This window comes from Mauremys mutica, chromosome 2 (genome assembly GCF_020497125.1).
Source record: "Mauremys mutica isolate MM-2020 ecotype Southern chromosome 2, ASM2049712v1, whole genome shotgun sequence".
Taxonomy (NCBI): Eukaryota; Metazoa; Chordata; order Testudines; family Geoemydidae; genus Mauremys; species Mauremys mutica.
This window is the reverse complement of record NC_059073.1, coordinates 272955730-272978690: the sequence shown is the minus strand read 5'-3', so window position 1 is coordinate 272978690 and position 22961 is coordinate 272955730. Positions and strand designations below refer to the sequence as shown.

The following is a 22961-nucleotide window of genomic DNA, read 5'->3' as shown; positions in this document are numbered from 1 at the left end:
ATCATTGAAAAGTACAATATTTATGCTACGTATGTCTTTTCAGGAGAGAGATCTTGAAGTGGAAATGGGAGATGATTATGTTTTGGATCTTCAGAGTAAGTGTTATTCAAGTCTCAGTATAATTATTTTAAGAAGTGAAATTGGGCTGACGTTGTCTTTCTGTGTTTGTAGCAGAAAGTTTCAAGGAGGAAAATCTTATCCTAACTATTTCCATCTTAAGTGTCCTTGCTGATATTTTAGTGAACACTAACAGACTTTTTCTCTAATTCCAAATTTGTAAAAATTGGCGTTCTGCTCTCACTTGTGTTGTGATGTAATTTGGAGTGTCTTCCAGTTTGTAGAACTACTGAAACAGAATGAATGGCTTGATGACTCAGCTCTGTTTCTTTTGTCCTGCTTGGACATATCTGATACATATTCTTACATGATCCTTGTCTTAAGGGAAATAATTGATTTGTGGAGAGAATAATTTGGTGTATTCTTTTTCACTGATATTACTTTTGCTCATTATTTGTGTGTCACATGCATCATCACTGTTTGAGAAGACTTCCAGTGTAAAGTTCTGTGTGGCACAGATTCTGTATGTTATCAAATGCTTACATTTTAGAGAGAGATTTGAATCCTAATATAAAATACAAATGTTTTCTCCCATCACGGATTTTTTTATAAAAAGTTTCAATGAGTTAAAGTATTGGTTAATTTTTGCTTAATTTCTTTTTTTAGAATACTGGGATCTAATGAGTTCATCTGAAAAATATGATAAGATACCTGAGATCTGGGAAGGACATAATATAGCTGATTATATTGATCCAGATATCATGAGGGTGAGCTTTATGCTATTTGTTTTACACTTTTGAGGATATTCTGGTGGTGAATGCTGATGAACTTGAAACCACAAGGAAACCCTTTGGGTGGGATCTGGAGGGCTGCTTCTGCTGGAACCAACATTAGGTTGCGGTGATCTCTGATTAGCTTATTAGCAGGAATGTAAATTCTTTTATTTTTAATGTTTTCTCTGTAGTGCTTGTTACTTTAAGAATAAAATAGACTTGGATTAAAAGAGCTGTGTGGTAACTGTAACTAACTGTGGCAGTCCCACTTTTAGCCATCTCTGAAGAGAAAACAAGCAGGTCCATTTGGACAGCCTGTCTCTGCTGAGATAACATGATATTGTCGGACTATGCAGCCTGGAAATATTCTGATCAGACGGGAGTGAGACACAGGCCTCCAGCAATGGGTCATTGCAGGGAAATACAGGTGCAGTTGCCTTGAACTGTGACACTAACAACTTGTTTTTCATTTGATCTCTTTACATTTTAAGAAACTGGAAGAGTTAGAGAAGGAGGAAGAGCTGAGGCAAGCTGCTGGGGAATATGACAGTGAACCAGAAAGTGAAGATGAGGAAATGATGGAAATCAGACAACTGGCACAACAGATTCGAGAAAAAAAGAAACTAAAAATTCTGGAATCCAAGGAAAAAGATACTCAAGGTCCAAAAATGCCTAGGACAGCTAGAAGGGTAAGTATAAAATACCGTCAGTAATATAGTCTTCTTCATGGATAATATGCAAATGGAAAATGATTCATTATTAGGTGTGATTTCAGTTACAAGATTCTACCAATCAATGTAGCACTTTCTTCTGTACCCTACCCTGCCTTTCCTTGCCAAAAACAGGTTCAGAGAATGCCACTGGAGCTCTAGGAATAGCTACTGTGGTGATAGGTAAAGAGATGTGGAAATATGAGGGAAAGGGTGGGAGCCTCCATAAAACATGGATCTGGCATTTTGGACCTTTTAGCTTATTAAATAGAAATTGGCAAACTGTATAATTGAGCTGTAATTCCATTAAGGGGATCTGGTGATGTCATAAAAACATTGAAAAGCTAAAACAGAATTATGGCAGCATAAACCTAAGTTTGGCTGTGTTATAACAGGTGGAACTGATCTCCCCCATGGCTTCTTCCCTGTTGTTCTGCCCCCTCTCGCTTCTTTCCTGCTGCTCACTCCCTACCTTCTCTCCTCTATATATTACCTCTGGGCCTGTTGTGTTGAAAACCCTACTTAGTGAGTTACGTAGGTCATGCCAAACAAATGCCAGTAGTACCATCACATTATGTCACCTTATGATATATATATTATAGAAAAACTCATAGGAATTTATTTAAAATTTTAGAAGTGGGTTTGGTTTTCCCTCTTCACCTGCAAACCCAGTGTTCTTTAGTTGTCATGAGTCTAACTGTATGTGGCTTGGAGAGAGCTGTGAACACCTCTTGCAATTATATAGAATAGCAATGTATACATAAAAATGTCACTAACTTAAAGTCTATTATTTTAGATAATTCCTGGGCTTGAAGTGATTGCTAGTTCCCTTTAGAAAGTTCAGGGAACTCTCTTTCTAATTATATAAAGCAGCTGTGTCTAACCCAACAGGGTAGCAAGAAGTCCTGTTGTAAAGCTGTGACGTTTTTAGAAAACTCTTACTGTCCTACGTTAGAATGTTGCCAATAGTGGGTATGTAATGTTGGTAAAAGAGGGGAATTTTGCACACTTTGGGAAGAGAAGGAAATATTTATGTAATAAGTTGATTTAAAAAACAAACAGCAAAGCCTGGCAGCTATTTGAAGTTACTGTAGAGTTTGGAATATTAAAATAATCCCATGAAGATGCATTAGTGGGCAGAGAGCCAGTAAAGTGATCAAAAGTGCATGATAAATTCATGGCTCATGATAAATCACATGGCTCTTCAATTTGTTGTATGTATAATATATAGACATTTTGTTTGATCAAGAAAACATACGGAAACACCTTCTTAAAAAAAAACCATTCTCTTAATTATTATTATTTTTTTTTATAAAGGTCCAACGGAAGATATTAGAGAAGGAGATGAGCAGTCTTGGTCTTGACATGGCTGGTAAAGATGAAGTAAGACTTTTGCTAATTAAGTATTACAAATGTCTGAAGAGTGAGGGTTTGGAAATCCCATTGGAGTTGTGTGCTGAACTCCTTTTGGATGCCTTTGAAAATCCCCCTAAAATGTCAGTTACATCTACAGTTGATAAACTGAGTGAAGGGACCATTAATTCATGTATGGACATGCAGATCTCCTGTTGTTCCTTTATCTGGCTTGACTGAGCTATGCAGTTATGCCATGCTAGTTACCTAAAAAAGATTTCTTTGCCATCGTTTTTCAGCATGATATACTTGTATTGGCACCGCTGTCTTATACTAGAACATTTCATGTGGATTTGGGTGGGATTCCAGCTCTCCGGAATAAGCTTAATGTACAAGAGTCAACTTTGGGGATACAGAATTAAGGAGCAACAGTTTTTAGTATGTTTAATTTTTGAGGACATAATATTGATTAGGATAAATGCCCATTAAAAATGTGGCTTAAAGACAGGGACAAATTAAACAGGCTCATCACACAGCAGCACCATAAATTACTGGTTTTTAAGTGAGACAAGGTAGGTGAGGTAATATCTTTCATTGGATCAATGTGTGCTGGGGAAAGATAAGCTTTCAAGCATACGCAGAGCTGTTCTTCAGGTGTGACGTTAAGTGCCTGACTAGTACTTAGCAGGTAATGCAGTCATGGAGTAAATTGTCTATCCCTGGATTTTGGGGTCCACTTAATTGTAGTACAAGATCCCAGCACCCCTTTTTATACTCCTAATGTAGCACAACTATATACAGAGATCTCATGTGAGACCCAGAGCCTTCAGATAATGAGGGGTTGGGATGTTAGGAATAATAAGAGGTGCCATTATACATTTGAAGCAAATACTTATGGTCTGCAGAGCTTGGAATCCAAGTTTATTTAGGAGCCATACTTCCCAAAGGCCTGCTGTCTCAGCCAGACTGTATAGGGGAAGGAGCCTGAGACTTGTGTGGAGTGATGCTGGTTGTCGTGACTTTGAAGCCTTTTCGTGCTTTATCATATAAAGCTACTGGTAGTTACCTTAGTCTGGGTTTCCCCACTGTGCAAAGTTTATTTTTGTTTGTTTGTGCTGAGCTGCTGCAATCTTTATTATCTGTTCACTTTTCTGAATGATATATTTTAAAGTCATCTACCTCAAAATTCTGGTGCAGAAAGCTAGACACCGTGGTATTTTAGGGGAATCAGTATGAGAATGTTGAATGAGTGATACTAAGTGCATGTTAGTGATCTTTTGCATAAGAATTGTTGGAAATACAGCAGAGAATTTTGATCAACAGTTGACTTAAGGACTTTATCCAATGGTCTTTAGCTTAACGAGGAAGAGCCAAGAGTGCTGTATCAAAGGAAGCCACAGGAGGTCTTTTTACAATGATTTTTAAATTATTCTATTTGAAATAGACAATAGCAGCTCTAATGCTTACTTTGTGTATTTCAGGCACATTATGTGGTCCAAGCAAGAAGATCCAGGAGTGTAACTAGGAAACGTAAACGTGAAGAATCTGAACCCCCTAAGTCTGCAGCACGCAGTCGCAGTTCCTCTCGCACACCACGTGACACTTCCGGTCTGCGAGATGCAAAGGTTTGTTTTAGTTCATTAACGTTATCTAAACTTTATGGTAACTGCTACAATATGTGGTCACATTTACAGATACTTTTAATAGAATATAGATGAGGATTTACTATTTGTACAAAGTTTCAAATGATCTTCAATGAAACTTTGCTCTGGTCTCTTTTCAGTATATATTTTGTGGAGGGGATATGTCTTCTCCATGATTTAAAGTCAGTTATTGCTCTGATTCCTTATGCACACTGAAAAATGACAACATGTAAAGATAAAATGTAGTGATACAAAATGGTTTAAAAATGCTTTTCACAAAACACTTGGTAACACTCAGATTTTAATAAATTTATTTTTAGACACCTGAGAAGGAAAGGCAATCTAAATTGAAATTGAATTCATTATTAACTTCACACATCTCATAATCTGACACTTAAATCTTGTGTCTAAATGTTTAGATTCCCAAAGATATATCATTAGGTCGCTCTTAATATATTTGGAAATAGGATGCTAGCCTGAGTTTTTATCACAGAAGGAATTTCTGACTGACTTTGTAATTTCTGACTTTGTTTGGAAAGGAGATTCATTTCCCCTTTGTCACTTTTTCTTACACCTGGCCTTGAAAATCCGCTCTAACTGCAGAGATGATGGTTTGTGCTTGACCTTTTGTTTTGATATCTTCTTCCTGACATTCTGCAATTTAGGTTTGCTAGACTTTTAACGAGAATTTTGTTTCAAGTTTCTTGCTGAGGAGAAGAAAGAAAGAGAATTTCTCTTAAATGTTTGTTTCTGTTTCAAATAGATGGTGAAGAAGGTTAAGACTATCATGAAGAATTCTCAAAAGAAAATGAATCGCTTGGGCAAGAAAGGAGAGGCAGATAGGCATGTGTTTGACCTTAAACCCAAACATTTACTGTCTGGCAAAAGGAAATCTGGTACAACACAGAGAAGATAAAACATTTTTCTGAATTAAAACTACTTTGCTGTCCTGCTTTTTTCCCCCCAACACCCAATAAAAACTAGATCATATAATCTGGAAGCAAAAATAATTATTAAAGAAATGCAGAAATCTTTCCTTGGTAACTATTTAGATCTAAATGTACAGAAGGAGAGTTTGACGTTTTGGTTCCATAGTCCAAAGTGGGTTAGTAAGGCCATCGGAAACGGATATGACTATCTCACCACTAGAACCAGAGTTTTGAATGGATGTCAGATTGGCATCGATCCAGATGAACCATCTGAATAACTACAGAAGTTGAGGGTATTAAACCCAAATGGACTTGGCATGTTGTCATAAGAAAATTACTGTAATGAGAAACTTCACATTAGCTTGGCCAGTTAAAATCGTCTTAAGGATATTTTACCTCACAGTGGTTTTAAAAAATACATGATTAACAATAACAAAATAACAGTAATAGTTAGCATTATGCCTTATGCACAGTATTACAAATAGCTTGTTATATAAGATTACATACTTGTTCAGCACATGCAAAGCTGGAGATTTGAATACTATCTTAAATAAAAAAAAAATATCCAATGCTGTCAAGCACTTAGGTTTTTTTAATGGTTGTGACTGAAACATTTGCTTGTTTCTATACCTAATTTGCATAGGACTTGTTATAAATGAAAAATAGGCAGGAATACATGTTCTTTAGTAAATCAATGGGATCTGTTATCTTTGTTCTCAGCCCAGAAGGAGCTTGTTTCATCCATTGTGTTAGGGCACTTAATTTAATTTACACTGTAACGTAGAAGTGTTTTTTTTTTTTAACATGAGATACTTTTTGCAGTAATAGACGTAAAACAAACTATTAAAGACTTCATGTTGGAGAGCTTATGCTGAGACTTTCCAAACTATAGAGGAGTTCAGTGCTAATTCTCTACAATCCTAAAATAAACTAGCAAGTATATTTTCTCCTGGCACTGGGAAAACTGGTGATGGTCAGAAGGGCTGAGTGATACTGGCCATCTCTGACAACCAAGCCCCTCTTCCCTGCCACATCCCCCCCCCCCCCCCACCACACTAGCCTCATTATGTATAGTATAAAGTAAGAAAAAAGCAGATGTTAAAACCTCCAGCACTAATATAAGGAAATATTTTGGCATAAGAATTTGATTAAAACTGGCAGGAGTATAATGTTTAGAAAGGGGAGACTAGAACTTTGCCTTTTGCACTCCGGCCAAAGTCAGGGCAAGTTTAGCTATAGTGCTTTTGTTTCAACATGTTGAAACTTTGCTCTTTGGCTTTCAGTATTTGTTGCAGGCAAGGTGTACTTTCCCAATTGCTGAATCTGCCATTTTTTTATGCCAAAGAGATAATCTTGTCTTTAAGTCGTTGACAGTGCCTTTCATCCCTTCATTTGAATTGGGATGGGAACTCTGTTGCGTGAGTGGGGTGTATTTTTTTAATCTATTTAATGAATCAGATAAGCAGCATGCACTTTCCATTATTGAACTGTTTTTATAGTCAGTTTATTGCAACGTCCCTCTGTTATGGAGTAGAATGGTCTTCTGATTTCATTCTGATAATCAGACTGTGTAAAATCTTCAAAAGCAGCTAATGGGACAGTTTTAGTGAAATATTTCTTTAGTTTAATGAGGTATTTATTGAAATGTCTCTAGATGTACACAAATGCAATTTCAGCAGATGTCCTTTACACGGATACTTCAGTTCCTGTTTTAATGTGCAAGAACATGATTAGCTTTCACTGACAATACAGTAGTGAAGCACTAGTTGTGATTGTACTGTTGAATTTCGTCTGTTTTTTAATGTTGGTGAGATAAGTTGTGCATTATACATAAACGTATTTCTTTCATTTATGAAAAGCAATAGATTTTTTGCAGCTCTGCTAATACAGCACTTAAGTGCTCTTCCTAGAAGTGCAGGTAATTGTAAAGTGAGTTCACTTTTGTTTATAAAAAGTGTTTAAGCTGTTTTTGTAACAAAAGCCCTGACCAATGTTAAGATTAATGGTCTTCTTGGGAATTTGTCGTCTTGCCAATGCTCTGGCAAAACTTCAGACTGGGTAATGCAACTGACAATTGCATAAACTGTCAGCTTTATCCTAGAGTGGTTGCCAAGAGTTTTACCCAATGTGACCATCAGGGTCAGATAGAGAAAAGAAACAGTGATAAAATTTCACAAGTTATTTTCTTATGCTCCTATTTTGACTTTATTGAAGCAGAATGGATTTCACAGAAGACAGAATTTAGCATTCAGTTTTCAATGCCTTTAGAGCTCTTACACTTATTGTCTTAATTCAGATCACACTGAGCAAAAACGCTTATCGTCATCTAGTTTTGGTTTGAAAAAACTAGTACCTGAATAAACAATATTTTGGTTCAAACGCTTTTAATATACACATCTTTATAGCAACATGGCTCTATTTTAGTGTACAGTATCAGCCAAAACAGCTGTCCTTAGAACCTCTCAATAATTCAGATCTTAAGTGTTTTGATAGTCCACCATGATCCACTTGTACAAAGTGTGAGAGTTGCGTAACCACAGTAGGCTCAGTGTTGGGGGGTGGCAGTTCCATTTTGGTGTCCACAATGTAAACTGAAGGGGGGAAGAGGAGGAAACTAAAGAACCAGGAAAACAGTTGTCTAAAATTAGATGTGAAGAACAGTGTCAATTGTGGCTCGACCCAAAACACAACCACTCTCAAAGGTTCACGTCAATTATTTTTGTCATCAAAAGAATTTTAGAAATGAAGCTACTTAATCCTCTACAACACTTCCAGGGTGCTCCATTAATGATAAGGGAAAAGATGTCACGTGGTCACAAGGTATTACCTTTTTCTTGAAAGGTTTAGTTAAAGGTAATACAGCTTTCCTTACTTTCTGATTTTAAGGGAGAACCCTCAACCTATTTTTACTTTTTTCCCCACTGTATCAGACTCCTATCACATGACCACCAGTAATTTTAAGTGCATTTAAGTTCAAAGAACTTAGTGAATTACTAAGGTTCTTATATTTGCATTCTAACAATGGTTATGTTGCACTTTCTGTGCTCCTAAATGTCCTTTTAAGGACTGTAGTTAACAGCCTTGTCAGTCACTTTTTTTTTTTTAGGAAAAAACAAACAGATTTCCATTTTAGTTGTAGTTGCCTTGTACGAAAACATCTAAGTTGAAATTCCATTTTCTGCTTTATAATAAAATATTAAGTTATTAAACTTAGTGGAAGTCTTCAGTGATGTGAGTATTCTACTTCAACCTTTTACAAAAGAGCACAGGAACCAGTCACTGCAGGTGATTTTCATATAACTTAGCTATGAGTTTATGTAACTTACGTTTTCAAAGGAACACGTACTTCAAAATTTTCATTACAACTTCTAAATATTACTGAGACTGGTACAGCTGTGAAGTTTGTGATTTGTTTACTTTGTGCATTTGATAACATTTACTTAGTAAATCCGTTTTTCCCCTCCCCCCCCTCGATGAAAGATGAAGAGATGCTAGTTATACTGTGTCCTGGAACTAGTATAAATACAAGTTGACAAAATTCCTCTAATTAACCTAACTACCAAAAGCCTCCATTAACTGAGTGTGGAAGGAGAAGTCTCAGATTAATTGCCAGTGGGTGGGTGTTTACATCAGAAGTGGCACTTATTTACAGTCACAATGGAGACAACTAAACAGAGTTAGAGACTGGATTATCCTCCATTCATTGGAGAGAATCACTCCCAGTCATGTTATAGGCACTGCACTGGAAGGCAATGCAGGGAAGCTTACTTTGCTGTTGCCTATTTGTGTCTGTCTCCTTCTACAAAACTCATGTCTACAAATAAGCCTCATTAAATGTATTTCAGTGCCCCTCAAAATAAAGGTTTATAATTTTTCTACAGGGGCTTTCTATCTTAGTATTCATTAAGCCCCAAACAAGTTCATACTGTACCTACTGTTATTTACTTATAGTCATCAAGGCTGGCTTTACATTTAAAACTTTTTTCAGCACTTGGGTAACACCACAGCTTGCCTGCTCTGAAAAGATGACTTAAGTTTCCCATGCTGTCAAGCCAGCACCATTCATCAGCTGTAAACTAACTAAAAAAAAACCCCCAACCCAACTGCCACACCATCACTATGCATAGGTACAAAAATTCCTACAACAGGTACTGCTGATGTACCATTTCTGTCAGTATTCAAAACCTTAAGGATTAAAAGTTACCTTACTGCTATTAAGGCAGCATCCTACTGTTATCCTTCACCACTACATTTACTTGGAGCTTTTTACATTCTGTGTATTTTTTCATGATCCACAAATCTATTTAAATTATGCAGGTTATCCCACCATTTAAAAAGAAAAGTCTCTGCAATTAATTTGAACCATGGAGTAATCTTGATTTCATTTTTTGATGCTTTTTCCAAGAGTTGTTTTAGTTCTTCCTGTGTCACGTAACAGTAACTTTTGATCTCATTTGTATCAGGATTCAGTGTTACATTCTTCTGCACAAACAAGATGTAATCAATTTCATGTTCTCCCCAGATCCCATCAGAGCGGGCCTTGTAGTGAATTCGCGTTAGATAGCAGATTTCTTCTGGAGTTACCTATAACCAAAATCCTTAATTAACTAATCAGCAGTAAGAGATGGGGAGATACAGCCGAGATATTTTAATGAATATATTTTGGAAGTGGAAAAAACAGAACAGTTATGAATCACCTTTCTGAAGGGACACTGTCAGTTTAAAAACACTCCAACATACATTTTTGGTCTGGAAAAAAGTTTGAAGCTTATTTCTAATACACAAATAGAGAGAAAATGCTTAATTTTTTTGTCCAACTTGGTGCACGTGACAGCACTCGAGTTGGCTTCACTGTTTCCCTATACAGCAGTATGCGCTCTCATTTTGTGTGGGTTTTTCTACATGGAAACAGAATAAATATTTTTAAATAGTTAAGTAATTAAAAAAATCCAGCACTGCCAGGGGACTCAGGGGCAGGTATCCTACTTGTTACTCCTTTTAACTTTCATAATTGAGTAGGTACAGAAGCCCTACCCCTCATTGCCAATTTGTATTTTTAAAATCACTGAAATACTGTGGGGTGACTTAGGTTGGTGATTAAATGTCCTTTCCCATGTTAGTAAACAGAGGATTTAAACTGAAATGATGAAGTCCTACTTTGCACCATGTTATTTACATTTTGCCTTATATTTAGGTTGTACTCATGTACAACTCAAGTACTCATGAGGGATCCTTTAGTAGGCAGTTAGACAAGATTTTTAGAATCTGGAACACACTTGTGCCAATTGACTCACCAATATTTACATATATCCCTAACCAACTGGACCTACAAGGTTAAAAAGTCTAATTCCTCTTCAGTGTAAGCTTTTGCATACAAGTCCTAGTTGGTAGTTATTTTGTGCCAAATTCAAAAGTCTATTTACTGTTCAACAATTTTTCTTCAGGTAAATTATAATCCAGGGGTAGGCAACCTATGGCACATGTGCCAAAGGCGGCACGCGAGCTAATTTTCAGTGGCACTCACACTGCCCGGGTCCTGGCCACTGGTCCAGGGAGCTCTGCATTTTAATTTAATTTTCAATGAAGCTTCTTAAACATTTTAAATACCTTATTTATTTTACATACAACAATCGTTTAGTTATATGTTATAGACAGAGACCTTCTAAAAATGTTAAAATGTATTACTGGAACACGAAGCCTTAAATTAGAGTGAATAAATGAAACCTTAGCACACCACTGCTGAAAGGTTGCCGAACCCTGTTATAATCTGTAGCAACACCCTCTATTACCTGTTCCAGGGGAATGCCTAACTCTGCTCTTAATCGCCTCTGTGCTGCTCGCCGAACACCATGGGCATTATTTTCTTCCAGTTCTAGTGGGGTGCTCAGTGGATGGCTGCAACAAGTGTTGGTAAAACAATCTGTAAGAAGTTTGTGTACAGTCAATGTTCAGAACAGTAATATATGTTGCAGAAATCCAGTATAGAACTAATGCATCACCAGTCAGCATGTTTTGAAAAAAAGGTCTGCAGTACCCTCTACCTTAAACCTCGAGCATCTATTCCTCCTCCCTTTGTTTTTATTTGACAAAAAAGAGAGATTCCCCCTAATCAAATATTTCTAACAGAAGTTAGAATTAACCTGACTTTGCATGTTAGTGCCTTATTTGTGCTGCAGTATCACCTTGGATAACAAATGTTGTCCCACCAGAGGATCTCATCCAGTGTTGCAAGATCAGCAGGCAAAATCCTGCAGACTTTACCTGGAGTGTTTGAAAGTTTGATAAACAATAGAATCCAAAGGATACTCTCCAGCAGATGGTGCAAATCAGCTCTGAAGAGGCAGGACAAATGAGTAAGAACTGCAAATGCTACTTGCTTATTTAGGGCTTTCCTATACAAAATTAGAGCTTGTCTTCACTACTGGCTGATCAACGTTGCTGCAATTGATGCAGCTGGTATCAATTTAGAGGGTCTTCACTAGACCCGCTAAATCAACAGCAGCACGCTCTCTGGTCAACTCTGGTACTTCAGCTCCCCGAGAAGAATAAGGTAAGTCAACTGGAGAGAGTCTCCTGTCAAGGCAGCGAAAACACCAAAGTAAGTTATTCATGTAGCTGGAGTAGTGTAACTTAGGTCGACTTACCCTGGTAATGAAGACAAGTCCTTAGCTTGCTGGGGGGTAAATATACCCCATGCTAGCCTGCTGCACTCTAAGTATCTATGTGCCGCACACTGAAATTTCCCCAGTGCATTTTAATCTACTCTAGTTCAAAGTGAGTTAGATCAAGGTGCACCAGGGTCCATATAGATACTTAATCCATGGCAGGAGTAGAGTCACACCCTAGCTTGCAGCAAACTAAGCAGTTGCATTGACAAGCCCTTAGATTGGTAGAAAAGAGCACCCACCCACTGCACTGAATGTTTTCACATTAATTACCGATTAATGCTTTGAGTTGGTAAATGCTTTGAGTTGACCAAACCAGTCTAAATAATCATTAAAACCCAGGTGCAAAGCACTTAAACACATGCTTAAATCCTACTGACCTGAATGGGATTTAAATCACATGCCTGAGTGCTTTGACTGAAGTAGTAGTCTCATAATACAATGAGATTTTTCTAGAGCAGACAAGATTTAGACATTTTCAAGTCTAAGCTGGGTTTCAGAGTTCTAAATGGAAACAGGCATATTTAGGTTTCTCTGTAAGTTGTCTTGCCTATTGTTTTGACATTAATAAAGAACCAGACTCTGAGAAAACAGACCAAAGCATGAAAGGATAAAAAGAAGGAGGTTGCAAGGGGGCTGTGACGCTGGCAAGCCAGGTGCTAGCTCTTGCCAAAGCTACAGGCATTAGCTAAGGACTGACAAACTCACAGCTATAGAGACCGGACCATTTCACTTATGTGTTAAGTGTTGCTCAAAATCAGTATTAGTCTTATAAGAATGTATTTAGTGCTTACACCAAGGTTAGTCTATTTTTTGACAAGTCCAAATTTCTTGGTCAAGGTCCAGACTACAAAGAAACACTTTTCACACCACCACCAACACAATAGTTTTAAGTAAATAAAAAGATTTTGTGGTCCATTCAAAAGCATCTGGTGGTCTGGATTTGGCCCACAGGCCGCCTACTGACTATCCCTGGCTTAGACTCTATAGTATGTTTGTTAGTTGCTGCATGCATTAATTTTATTTGTAATGTCTGTATTTCATGCTATAAGGAAATATATAAGTTTTGCTTGATAACTTTGAAAATATTTGCTCTACATTTGAACTCAGATGGGAAGAGTGTCTCTTCCTGCCGACCCAGAAGAACTATCAAAATCAGATGGTACATCAAGGAACATTACAGTACAAAGGATTGGTGAAGGGCCCTATAACACCTTGGAAATTCTATGTGCAAGGAAACTCATCCGATGGACCTGGAAGCTGAATGAAATAAATAAAACAAAGATATAGGAAAATTTTCTCCCTTTTTGCTGTTTGAACTCTCACAGGGCCAGAGATACCAAACTGAAGCCAGAGACTTGCAGGGGTTACCCCTGGATCCACCCTGAAAGATACTTTGAATTGATAGATCACTACAGCTCTGTCACTCTTAGGATTTAGATTGCAACTCATTTGCATATATACCGTATATACTCGTTCATAAACCAAATTTTTTTAGTAAAAAAGGGAAGCACTAGAGAAGGGGATTGGCTTATGAACGGGTATAGAGAGGGAGAGGTGGGACACAGCCCCTCCCCCCAACAGAGGGAGCAAAGAGAGGCAGCAGAGCCAGAAGGGAAGAGGTGCGGCCAGAGTCTCTCCGCTTCTGGCCACGCTGCTCTCCCCACAGCCTCCGAAGCAGCTGTAGCTCTGGGGCTGGCAGGCTGCAGCCCTGGCACTCGGCCTCAGCCCTGCCCCCCAGAGCAGGCTGTGGCCATGCCACTGGAGCACGCTGCGGCCACGCCACCCAGCCCAGCCAACTGGAACATGCTGCGGTTATGCCGCCTGGCTGGCCCAGTGCAGCCGAGCCTGCCGGAACAGCTCCAGCCAGGCCAGAGACATCCTCCCCAGATAAGGTGGGAAGGGATGGGAAGAGTGTGGGGGTCCCAGGCTAGGGGTGGGGTCATGTGGGGGGGTGGTCACAGGGATTACTCCCCTGACTCCCAGCTTCTCCCCCCGGCCCAAAAAAAATTTCCCCACCAGTTGCTGTCCTGGCCCGTCATGGTAAGCAGCTGCCGCACTGGGACCCTTTGTTTACTTAGGTTTACTTCTGTGCCTGTGGACGTTCAAGGTAAACAAACCATCTCTGCCCTCCAGCGGCTTATCCTGTTGGCCCAGGAGCCAAAGTCTGCTGACCCCTGAATTATAGGGTAGGCTTATGAACGGGTTATAAACATTTTCCATTTTTACTTATCCATTTTGGGGAGGTCAGCTTATAAACGAACTGGCTTAAGATCGAGTATATATGGTATGTTTGCTTGCTTTAACCTGTCAATAACGCTTACTTCTTTTTCCCAGGTAATAAACCTTTAGTTAATTTGTTACAGAATTGCCTTCAGGTATTGTCTTTGACATGAGATCTAGAGTACCAATTGATCTGGGGTAAGTGACTGGCTTCTTGGAACTGGGAGCAACTAGAATATTTTGGTGTAAGTGACCATTTATCACTAAGTCCAGCTCGCCTGGACGGCAAGATAGACTGAACAGTCTAAGGGGACTGTGACTCCATGGTAACACCGATATAGTGATCCAGGAGTTCACTTTTGTTACTGGCTTGGTGAAATCTAATTATAGTACATACCAACAGTCTGGGATGTCCGTTCTATTTTTGACAATCTGCCCTGAGATAGGCACACTCAGTTGTGAGACACTCTAGACAGTGTGATAGGGGCACTGTACCTTCTCATCAAAAGCAGTATTTTTGCTACTTTGTGGGGTGGGGTGGGGGGTGGAAAAAGAACTACTAAAACAGCAGGGTCAGGTAAAAGGAGTCAGTTTTTAGATTCAACTCAGGATCACCTTCCAACAGCTAAATATTTTTTTCCTGAGAGACTTCAGTTGCACTTCTTTCCAAGTGGAATCTAAAGGCTCAAATTCCATTTGTACAGGTAGTTGCATGGCTTTCCCACTTTGTTTTCTAGCTCTTCTCTACTGAGAAAAGTTAATTACACTCTCTGCACCTGCATAAACATGTCTGTAACATGTCCTAGGACAATCTCTCCCTACAAGCCTCTAATCCATGGTATAATTATTCTCTAATGCAAGAAACTGTTGTGCCTATACATTGATTTCATCTCCTGGAAAAGCCCAAATCAAATTAACTCTCTCTCCTCTCCCCAAGGAAACTGATCTTAAAGTCTGTAGAGGAAGTAATGGTGGGAAATGAGAGAAGGACACAAACACAGCTTTTTACCTTAGCATGAAATGTTTACATACTAACCTGGAAAAGTAATTTTAGCATCTGATCTCTGCTGCAATAGCAACTTATCTTCTGTATTGAATAAAAAAACACTGAAAGCTCGGTGCAATAATCCTAAAACAGACATAAGAACCATGAGTGTAAGTCTCTGAAATAAAAGATTAAAAAAGAACTGCAAGTAGAATAGTAAAGATCACAGAACTGGAATAGGTTAATCTTTTAAAGGTTTTTTTCCCTCAATCATATGTGCTAGAAACTTTTCTTAAGTAAGAAGTGGAAAAAAAGAAACACTTGATTTTGTTTTTTGACTTATGTTAAATGTTAGCTTTTCCTATTCCCAAACATGCACACGTCTCTAAGTATCTGCTTCCAATATATTATTGCAATTAAGCTCAATGTCTCTGAAGCAAGTTTATCTATGGCATGTTTGGGCAAGTCACTACCAGGGCTTAGTCATTACCTGAGATTTTATATGAGAGAGAGAGAGAATGTAGGACAGGCTGTTAAAATCCCAAACTTAACTTTGGAAAGCATCCAGCTCTCACAATAATGGGCATGGAGTAAGAAGTAGAATTTAAAAACAGAACTTCCCCACAAATGTTAGCTCTCTGTCCTTCTGCAGGACAAGCTCCTTACTTTGTACTGTGAGTACACAAGAGCAATCTGCAAACCCTTACATGAAATACCATTTATTGGGCCACCAAAAAATATAAGGATAAGCATTCAAGAAGTATACAGACTCATGTTTCCAGTAGACACAAACCAGCATGTAAGATGAGACAAATTCCCTTTTAACACCCCTCTATGAAGTGGCTATATTTTGCCATTTGAAAAAAAAACAAAAAAACCACTCTACTAAAATACATGTTAATTACTGTCTTCTAAGACTTTTGTTATAATATATCTATTTGCTTACATTTTATAAGTTAAAATCGAAGTGAGTCAAAAACATCTAATACAGCACCTTGGCTAATGTTCATGGCCACATGTTCCTAGTACTATTGTCTTTATTCTCCCTTCTTTATTGCCTCCAATTGTTTGTTATTCCCACCGTAGCATCTTGCTTTAAAATTAGATTGTAAACCCTTCAAGGCCAGGTTTGTGGTTTTTACATATATATTGCACACAATTATTGTTAACATGATTTCCTATCAATTTAAACTGTACCTTTATCAATATTTTCATTCAGATGACAGTTTTTCTTGGTATCTGCACCAATCTTCTTGTCATTTTCATCAATAAGGATACACATCTCTGCCAAAAGCTGCACCTGCTGCTCATCAAGATTATCTGTGTTTACTTCAGGCATAGCTGTGGTACTTCTCTTCCCACTGAAAACAAAAGAGACAGTCACTTGATGAGACAGAGCCAGCAAATTTAGAACAGGTTAGAAAGGATACTTCACACATCACATGTTCAGCCTTCAGAATTTGCTGCCATAGGTGGTAGACTCTAATACTGTGGATAGTTTTACAAGAAGTTATATTTATCATTATTTTGTTTAGAGAAGGATAAGCAAACCTTATTCTGCTAAATGTAAATGGATTGGCACAGAGATGAAGGTATTGGCTACCCCACAGTATGTACTGTATTGCAATATTAGCTAGATGCTTTATGGAGTTTTGTCAATTTCCTCGGAAAGAGCAGGTATTAGCCCGAGAAGGAGGCTGGATATCTGATCTGATATAGGAAGTCCTGCATTACATGCTACAGATCAGCTTGCCCAAACCAGATTGAGTGAACTAATCATATGGTCTGGACCAGACGTACATATATGTGAAGGGGACACAGTTGCTTCCCAGATAAAAACACCCAAGGACATACTTGAAAGACAGCGAGGCAATCTGTTAGCTTCAAGGCCCCAGTCTCCAACAAGTTGCAAAGATTATTTTCAGGGTGGATTTGATTTAAATTTCTCACCTCTATATATTATTTATTTAAAAACATTTTTGCTGTTAACAAGCAAGTTATCTGTGGAGACACAAATCCACAGTTTGAGAACTGCAAAACTAAGCATCACTGATGGTACACCTCTACCCCGACATAACGCGACCCAGTGTAAGGCGGGTTCGCATACAAGGCGGTAAAGCTCTGACATGCTGCTCTGAGCAGCGTGTTAAGGGTGCTGGGCCAGGCTGGGGCCAAGGAGTCTGATAAGGGGCAGAGGGTCTCGGGGGCAGTCAGGGGCTCCCCCCTCCCACCACGGTCTGGGGGGCAAGAGCTGTAAGAGGGCACTTTTGGGGGCCCCACAGTCCCAGAGTGGCCCGGGGGATTAGCAGGGAGGGCCCGCTCTGCTTCCCTCGCCTCAGGCCTAGCCGTGTCGCTTGGGGGAAGCGATCCCCCCCCCCCCCCCCGCACTCACCAGCAGCGGCAGAAGCAGAGCAGCCTGGCCCCAGCCCGCTCCACTCTGCCAGCTCCCAGCTGCAGGGCTCCGCTTCCTGCTGCAGGTGAGTATGGGGAGGGGCGTCCTTTCCCCAACCTCCCCACACTCACATGTGGCGGGAAGCGGAGCACCGCAGCAGGGAGGTGGCAGAGTGGAGCAGGCCGGGGTTGTGTCGCTCTGCTTCCCACCGCAGGGGAGCGCGGAGAGCGTCCTTTCCCCAACCTCTCCACACTCACCGGCGGCGGGAAGCGGAGCAGCCCAGCCCCAGTCAGCTCCACTCTGCCAGCTCCCAGCCATGGCGCTTCACTTCCCGCTGGGCAGGTGAGTGCAGGACCTTTCCCCAGCCGCCCCCCAGCAACACGGCTAGGGCCAGGGCAAGGGAAGTGGAGCGGGCTGGGGCCGCGTCGCTCCGCTTCCCGCCACAGGTGAGTGCGGGGAGGCATCCTTTCCCCAACCTCTCCGCACTCACCGACGGCGGGAAGTGGAGTGCCGAGGCTGGGAGGTGGTGGAGTAGAGCGGGCTGTGGTCGGGCTGCTCCGCTTCCTGTCGCTGCCGGTGAGTGCCTGTCAGGGGGGCGGGGAGGGTAGATAGGGGTCGGAGCAGTCAGGGGGTTGGGTGGGGTCCTGGGGGTTATTAGGGATGGGGGTCTCTGGAGGGCGTGGTCAGGGAACAAGGAATGGGGGAGGGCAAAGCAAGTTTGATATAACGCTTTCTCATCTATAACGCGGTGAGATTTTCTGTCTCCCGAGGACCACGTTATATTGGGATAGAGATGTTTCTTCTAGACTGAATACTGAGTCCCATTGGGTAGATCGAAAGATTAACCTAAATAATCTCTACAGAAGCCCCTGGAATCCCATAAGATTGGGTTCCTAATCCATGAACTATTGGAACTCAATTACAAAACTTTTCTTAAACGTTCCATGAACATATTGTCTCATACTATAGAATTAGAATTTATAATCCCTATTCCATGATGAGATATCTTTGAGCTATAATGTATCTTAATTAAAACTATCTTTAGATAGATTTTTTTCCTCAAAAAGCATTACCAAAAAATCTGATTTAAATTAAAAAAATCTGATTTTTTAATTTTTTTTTTAAATCATTGATTTTTATCCACCCTGATTGTTTTGCCAAAGCTAGAGGTTACCAGATCAAAGGACTATAAGCAGCTAAAAAGTTACATGATTCCTGCAAAGGAGGGTGGAGTTGCCAGGCTGCTTAGGATGTGGTCAGTAAGCTCCACTAGGAAGACAAGTTGAGAGGGAGAGAGGCTCTATGGAAGACCCTATAGGAAGTCAGATCTACATGTGAAATATGGTTAAAAATCTGATAAGCTACACATGTACAATCTGTTTTATTATTTTTTAAGATTGTTTTTTCTGACATGCTTGCTTTAAGGAGGTTGTTTGGTCACTGATTTACCACTGTCATTGCCCCACAGAGGGAACAGAATTGCAAAGTCTGGACATAAATCAGATCTGCTGAGATAATCACAGTTGATACACAGAAAAATGCAATCTAGGATCCTGTCAGAGTGGGAGAATTGCATGATTCCACCCTGAGAGACACGGGACAACTAAGGCCTGAAACCAAGAGGGCGCGTGCTCAGAGTGTACATCTACACTGCGATAAAAATAACTCACAGCACTGGGTCTCCGAGCCAAGGTCAGCTGAGTTGGGCTAATGGGACTTGAGCTGTGGGGCTAGGCTTGGGCTGGAGTCAAGGCTCCGAGACTGCTGTGAGACGTCTTTTATCACAGTGTAGCAATAATGAGAGAGAGCAGGAGTCTGAGGTGTAGTATTCCCAGAAACTGTAACATGGGGCAGTGTATTCTAAACAATTTTCTAATTAAACAAATACCTTTTTTCCTGTTCATCCTGTTTTTTTCCTGTGCCCAAAGTGCTGCAAGATCTGCCCAAGATGTGACAAGTTTATACAGAGACTTTATTCTCAATACAAAAAAGTTTATACTTCTTTTAAAAGGAATTAAAGTTAGTTATAGGTGATTTGTCTGCCCCTATGGCTCCTACAACTGACTGAGGGTTTTGCCGTCACCTTTTGCTATTTTTAAAAATTGTTTAATTTTTGCTTTGTGACAAACCCACACTACCTAGTGGAAACAGTGATGACGACTAGACAACGGGTACCATCAAACACATCAAGGAAATATTTTCCTTTAATTTCTCTCAGTTACAGGGACTCTTCAGTATTGCAAGCAACACTGAGAAGCAGGTCTCCGACTGAGGTATGAGTTAAGATGATGGTGGCAACAACTCTTCAGAGAGATGATCCGAATTCTCTATGAGAAGGTTAGTTCCACTGCAGCAGTGCCAGCCTCAAACACCAACCTATGCAATGGCATGAAAACATCCAGCACAGAAAGATACTCCTGGGCCCTTAGGCTGGGACCAGATGAAGTGGATGAGTTACAGCTGAGGAGGAGATTCACCCACACTAGAAAGAGCCAGGGATGTAAAAAGCCCTTCCATGCAAAATCCCCTCAACCCCACCTATATCCCCAAATCCTATGACACCCCCTATTCCCCTGACACTCCCAACACACCCCAGTCCCCAATACCACCCATCCTCCCTTCCCGGACACCCCATATCAGAGAGCCCAGTAAAAGACCCTATCGAACATCAGATACACCAAGGTCTCCTAATCCTTTGACACCCCCCAATCCTCTCCCGACACTCCCATCCTCCTAACTCCTGACACTCTCCATTCCTGTCCCCCCAACATCCCCACCCCATCCTCCTATCCTAACACCCCCACTCCATTCTCCCCAAATCCAACCCTATCCTCCTATCCCCTGACACCCCCACTCCCATCCCCCTGACACCCCTACTCCTGTCTCCCTGACATCCCCACCCCACAGCTTCCTGTCCCTCCAACATCCCCATCCCCCTATCCTGACACCCCCACTCCTGTCCCCCCAAATCCCCACCCCCACCCTCCTATCCTGACACCCCCACTTGTCCCCCCAAATCCCCACCCACATCCTCCTATCCCGACACCCCCAGTCCTGTCCCTCCAACATCCCCATCCTCCTATCCTGACACCCCCACTCCTGTCCCTCCAACATCCCCATCCTCCTATCCCGACACTCCCAGTCCTGTCCCCCCAAATCCCCACCCACATCCTCCTATCCCGACACCCCCAGTCCTGTCCCCCCAAAACTCCACCCCCATCCTTCTATTCCCTGATACCCCCACTCCAGTCCTCCCAAATTCCCACCCCTATCTTCCTATCCCCGGACACCCCTACTCCTGTCTCCCTGACATCCCCACCCCACATCTTCCTGTCCCCCAACATCCCCATCCTCCTATCCCGACACCCCCACTCCTGTCCCTCCAACATCCCCATCCTCCTATCCCGACACCCCCTGTCCTGTCCCCCCAAATCCCCACCCACATCCTCCTATCCCGACACCCCCACTCCTGTCCCCCCAAATCCCCACCCACATCCTCCTATCCCGACACCCCCACTCCTGTCCCCCCAAATCCCCACCCACATCCTCCTATCCCGACACCCCCAGTCCTGTCCCTCCAACATCCCCATCCTCCTATCCCGACACCCCCACTCCTGTCCCCCCAAATCCCCACCCTCCTATCCCGACACCCCCACTCCTGTCCCCGCAACATCCCCTCACAGCCTCCTATCCCCTGGCGCTCCCGCATACCCTACATCACCACCCCCGGTCCATCCCATGCTCTGCTCCCGTTAGCGCCCCCCCCCGCGTCGCTCCGTTCCCCATTACTCCCCCCCCGGCGCCCCAGCGCCCCCGCCAGAGACGGTGCGGCCGCTGCCGCTGCACTTACCTGACGGGCAGTAGCGGGCTGGGAGCGCGCAGGCCCAACCTGCCAAGCGCGGCCCCGCAACTCGCGCACAGCGCACGCCACATCGCCCGTCACCCCGCTCCCGCCAATACCTGAGCCCCGAAACCAGCACGTCACCGCATCGCCCGATCGCGCCACCGCGCCTCGGCTTCCGGGCTGGACTGTGCTCCGTGCAGCCTAGCCAATCACAGCCAGGTACTGACTAACTCGAGGGAGAGTTAGTCAGTACCTAACAGCCAATAGCGAGGGAGAGTCAGGCCGCGACTGACCAATGGGGAAGCGAGGATTAGGCTGACGGTGGAGAAGTCTGCGGAATCTATGGGGATAATCATTAACCCTTTGCGGTGAAGATGAGCTAGATCAGTGGTTCCCAAACTTTAACAGCCTGTGACCCCCCCTTTCACTAAAATGTCAAGTCTCATGAACCCTCTCCTGAAAATGACTATTTCCTGGTGATTTTCTCCTTTACCTGAGCATAAATTATAAAAGCAGTGACCTTGGAAATATAAAATTTGTTTTTATGACATGCTTATTACACACTATTATTAATTATTATTTATCATGACAATATTTTTATTACATTATGAAAACAGCAACACTCTTCCAAGAGCTCACTTTCATAGCTTGTATCACTTTGAATAAGCCTGTTACAAGACAAGGCTCCTATTTTTCATCGAGTGTCAGATGTGAAACACCATGAAGGTGTTGGTGTCCCTAGGCCTAGGTGAACCAAAGTTGTGACTCTAGGCCTAGGTGAACCAAAGTTCTTCCATGCTGTGAACTTTAACCAGCCTAAAATGCTAACAAACAGCAAGCAAAAATTTGTAATTGTCAGCTTTCTTAGCTTGCAGCTGCAGTACAGCTTGAAACAGCAAAAAGCGGCGGTGAGACGGGGGAGAAGGGGGAGGGAAGTCTTCATGCGTCTGTGCTGTGAAGGCCATAGATAAACATGCGAATGAGAACAGTTCTAACAAGCTACAATATAGTGTTTAGTGTAACTGTTGTAAGGGGGAGGGAGGAAGGGGGAAAAACAGGGAGAAACAAAGGCTTGTACAGACAGCTTGAAATATAAAAGGGAAACTTGCTTGTAATTAGTGTGCTTGATTTGAGACATGTCTGTCTCCTGGCATCGCTTTGAGATCTCAAATAAACTTGGTTTGCTTCTCCACCCTGGTGTGTTAATTAGTGCGACGCACAGCAGGCAACGAACCCCACTGTTGCCCCCCTCGGGCCCTCTGGGCCGGCAACAAAGGTATTTAAGAAGCCAACTCAAAGTGTTCCTCCTACATAAGCATTTAGGTCTTGAGCAATTCAGGCAAACAATGTATGTTAAAACAAAGCTTAAACTTGTTCTTCATCATAA

At 41.6% G+C, this 22961-nt stretch overlaps 2 protein-coding genes across 6 annotated transcripts in view; one reads left to right on the top strand and one right to left on the bottom strand.

The window, feature by feature from the left end:
* GTPBP4 (GTP binding protein 4) overlaps nt 1-6012 on the top strand; it is a 50090-nt gene extending 44078 nt beyond the window's left edge. For all 4 annotated transcript variants that reach the window (XM_045004819.1, XM_045004820.1, XM_045004817.1 and 1 more), the window contains exons 12-17: nt 44-95; nt 724-824; nt 1322-1519; nt 2858-2923; nt 4375-4518; nt 5300-6012. In XM_045004819.1, coding sequence (XP_044860754.1) covers nt 44-95; nt 724-824; nt 1322-1519; nt 2858-2923; nt 4375-4518; nt 5300-5452 — 714 coding nt within the window. In that variant the 3' untranslated portion in view covers nt 5453-6012. The remainder of the gene's footprint in view (nt 1-43; nt 96-723; nt 825-1321; nt 1520-2857; nt 2924-4374; nt 4519-5299) is intronic.
* Nucleotides 6013-7646: 1634 nt separating this feature from the next.
* On the bottom strand, nt 7647-21814 carry IDI1 (isopentenyl-diphosphate delta isomerase 1). Of its 2 annotated transcripts, none has more exons than XM_045004822.1 (5): nt 21691-21814; nt 16536-16699; nt 15390-15482; nt 11255-11385; nt 7647-10049 (listed from the first exon to the last, which is right to left on the bottom strand). In XM_045004822.1, exons 2-5 carry the CDS (start codon nt 16675-16677, stop codon nt 9732-9734), a joined length of 684 nt encoding a protein of 227 aa, XP_044860757.1. In that variant the 5' UTR covers nt 16678-16699; nt 21691-21814; the 3' UTR covers nt 7647-9731. The 2 variants fall into 2 exon arrangements, with proteins under 2 accessions (XP_044860757.1, XP_044860756.1); XM_045004821.1 differs by having other exon boundaries at nt 21581-21738.
* Between the last annotated feature and the right edge of the window lie 1147 nt (nt 21815-22961).

Coding starts and splice junctions, on each gene's coding strand:
- IDI1 (XM_045004821.1), bottom strand. CDS start 21,663: ATGTGGCGTGCGCTGTGCGCGAGTTGCGGGGCCGCGCTTGGCAGGTTG. Junction 15,483..16,535: donor GAATGAAAATATTGATAAAG/GTACAGTTTAAA, acceptor TGTCTGTTTTAG/GATTATTGCACCGAGCTTTC. Junction 11,386..15,389: donor TGCTAAAATTACTTTTCCAG/GTTAGTATGTAA, acceptor AACTTCTTACAG/ATTGTTTTACCAACACTTGT.